Genomic DNA, 3,179 nt, shown 5'->3' with positions numbered 1-3,179 from the left:
CTCTCTCCCCCTCCCTCCTCCGTCTCTCTCTCCCTCCTCCGACTCTCTCTCTCCCCTCTCTCTCTCTCTCTCTCTCCCTCCTCCGTCTCTCTCTCTCTCTCTCCCTCCTCCGTCTCTCTCTCTCTCTCCCTCCTCCGTCTTTCTCTCTCTCTCTCCCTCTCTCTCTCCCTCCTCCGTCTCTCTCTCTCTCTCTCTCTCTCTCTCTCCCTCCTCCGTCTCTCTCTCTTCCTACTCCGTCTCTCTCTCTCTCCCCCTCCCTCCTCCGTCTCTCTCTCCCTCCTCCGACTCTCTCTCCTTCGTCTCTCTCTCTCTCTCTCTCTCTCTCTCTCTCTCCCTCCTCCGTCTCTCTCTCTCTCCCTACTCCGTCTCTCTCTCTCCCCCTCCCTCCTCCGTCTCTCTCTCCCTCCTCCGACTCTCTCTCTCCTCTCTCTCTCTCTCTCTCTCTCTCCCTCCTCCGTCTCTCTCTCTCTCCCTCCTCCGTCTCTCTCTCTCTCCCTCCTCCGTCTCTCTCTCTCTCCCCCTCCCTCCTCCGTCTCTCTCTCTCTCTCTCTCTCTCTCTCTCTCCCTCCTCCGTCTCTCTCTCTTCCTACTCCGTCTCTCTCTCTCTCCCCCTCCCTCCTCCGTCTCTCTCTCTCTCCTTCGTCTCTCTCTCTCTCTCTCTCTCTCTCTCTCTCTCTCTCTCCCTCCTCCGTCTCTCTCTCTCTCCCTACTCCGTCTCTCTCTCTCCCCCTCCCTCCTCCGTCTCTCTCTCCCTCCTCCGACTCTCTCTCTCCTCTCTCTCTCTCTCTCTCTCCCTCCTCCGTCTCTCTCTCTCTCTCTCCCTCCTCCGTCTCTCTCTCTCTCTCTCCCTCCTCCGTCTCTCTCTCTCTCTCTCTCCCTCTCTCTCTCCCTCCTCCGTCTCTCTCTCTCTCTCTCTCTCTCTCTCTCTCTCCCTCCTCCGTCTCTCTCTCTTCCTACTCCGTCTCTCTCTCTCTCCCCCTCCCTCCTCCGTCTCTCTCTCTCCCTCCTCCGACTCTCTCTCCTTCGTCTCTCTCTCTCTCTCTCTCTCTCTCTCTCTCTCTCTCCCTCCTCCGTCTCTCTCTCTCTCCCTACTCCGTCTCTCTCTCTCCCCCTCCCTCCTCCGTCTCTCTCTCCCTCCTCCGACTCTCTCTCTCCTCTCTCTCTCTCTCTCTCTCTCTCTCCCTCCTCCGTCTCTCTCTCTCTCCCTCCTCCGTCTCTCTCTCTCTCCCTCCTCCGTCTCTCTCTCTCTCTCCCTCCCTCCTCCGTCTCTCTCTCTCTCTCTCTCTCTCTCTCTCTCTCTCCATCCTCCGTCTCTCTCTCTCTCTCCCTCCCTCCTCCATCTCTCCCTCCCTCCTCCGTCTCTCTCCCTCCCTCCTCCGTCTCTCTCCCTCCCTCCTCCGTCTCTCTCCCTCCCTCCTCCGTCTCTCTCCCTCCCTCCTCCGTCTCTCTCCCTCCCTCCTCCGTCTCTCTCTCTCTCTCTCTCTCTCTCCCTCCTCCGTCTCTCTCCCTCCTCCGTCTCTCTCCCTCCTCCGTCTCTCTCCCTCCTCCGTCTCTCTCCCTCCTCCGTCTCTCTCCCTCCTCCGTCTCTCTCTCTCCTCCGTCTCTCTCTCTCTCCCTCTCCTCCGTCTCTCTCTCTCTCTCTCTCTGTCCTCCGTGTGTCTCTCTCTCTCTCTCCCTCGTCTCTCTCCCTCCTCCGTCTCTCTCTCTCTCTCTCCCTCCTCCGTGTGTCTCTCTCTCTCTCTCTCTCTCTCCCTCCTCTGTGTCTCTCTCTCTCTCCCTTACTCCGTCTTTTCTTCTTCTTTCAATGTTTTTTACTTTCACACACCCTTTTTGCTTTGACTTGTCTCTATCTTTTTTCCCGTTATCTCTAGTATACTCCTCTTTCCCTCTCCCTGAGAATCCACTGAAGATTACCGCTAAACCTCCACCCTGACCTTTAATGCACTTTTCTTCTTTGCAGGATTACCCCCTGTCTGATGGAGATGTGCTGCCTATCTTAAAAAAAGCCAAGGAGCTCCAGGATTCCAAATGAGTTTTGTGCACAGGCCTCAGCCCCAGGGGATCCAGTTTTCCTTTATGGCTGACCATGACTTTGCACTACGGTGACCTGGACAATCACTCCACCAGGCTCACGGGATCACCAATGCAGTTACTGCTGATCCGAGTTTATCTGAGAACAGGTCAACTACCTTCTACATGTGTTACATGGACAGACATATTTGGTGAAGTGTTACCATGTTAAGCATGCCTTGTACACTCCTAATTGAAGGATTATTCTACAGGCATAAGGCCGGGACTTTCCGCGCTCTCCCACGTGCCTCTGCTCTGGCCTTAATGACCAGCCAATGCACTATACACATTTCTGGCCTTGGAGCGGCTTTGTGAAAACCTGTTCAGTACCCTGAAGTGCTCATCATTGTATGCCACGTGTTGGGTGACTAATGAGAATTGTACCACCCCGTTGCTCAAGGGAAAGACCATGGTGCATAAAAGCTGCCTCATCGCTCGAGCCCTTGGGCCTAAGCCACTAAGTGTTTTTTTGTTTGTATTTCGTATTGCGTTTCATAAGAGAAACAAATTGATTTTATTGAGATTGTGTATTTCTCAGTTATTTTATGCATTTTATCACCTTTTCTGTTATCTTGTATTATTTGAAAGCCTTGTATTTTTTTGCAGAATCGGGCAATGCAGGGTGTAATTGGAGTATGACCTCCCGACATGATAGCCTGGCCAATAACTGCTACAAATGACATGTGGGCACACTTGGTGTAGTAATGGACCGTCGCAGAATCTGTCACCTTGATTTCTATAAGGGAATTGTTTCGAGATTATAAAACTTGATTTTGTAGCATCTTTCTTATCTGGACAGCTGGAAACGCAGTCTGGCCCTTGCACAACGTGGAGACAAGCAGCCAATCAAATTCCTGTATTAGTCTACTTGAAGATGTAAGCTGCACAGGCCTTTTTTAGTATCTCAGCCATGCTACTTCTGGTTTGATTGTTAGTAAATGGAACAAATGTCTAGCTTTGGCATAACACACACTATAGCAAGTAGCTGTGGTTAATTGCTTGCAACTTAAAGCGGATGTTCCGCCAAAAAAAAATATTAAAAGCCAGCAGCTACAAATACTGCAGCTGCTGACTTTTAATATAAGGACACTTACCTGTCCTGGAGTCCA

The 3,179-nt window shown here is 52.2% G+C and overlaps 1 protein-coding gene across 3 annotated transcripts in view; it reads left to right on the top strand.

Annotated features, from left to right (window-relative positions):
* Positions 1 to 2,593, top strand: part of TBC1D13 (TBC1 domain family member 13) — a 38,639-nt gene extending 36,046 nt beyond the window's left edge. For all 3 annotated transcript variants that reach the window (XM_040324721.1, XM_040324722.1, XM_040324723.1), the window contains one exon: positions 1,961 to 2,593. In XM_040324721.1, coding sequence (XP_040180655.1) covers positions 1,961 to 2,032 — 72 coding nt within the window. In that variant the 3' untranslated portion in view covers positions 2,033 to 2,593. The remainder of the gene's footprint in view (positions 1 to 1,960) is intronic.
* The last annotated feature ends 586 nt before the right edge of the window (positions 2,594 to 3,179 follow it).

This window comes from Rana temporaria, chromosome 9 (assembly GCF_905171775.1).
Source record: "Rana temporaria chromosome 9, aRanTem1.1, whole genome shotgun sequence".
Taxonomy (NCBI): Eukaryota; Metazoa; Chordata; class Amphibia; order Anura; family Ranidae; genus Rana; species Rana temporaria.
This window is presented reverse-complemented; position numbering and strand designations above follow the sequence as displayed.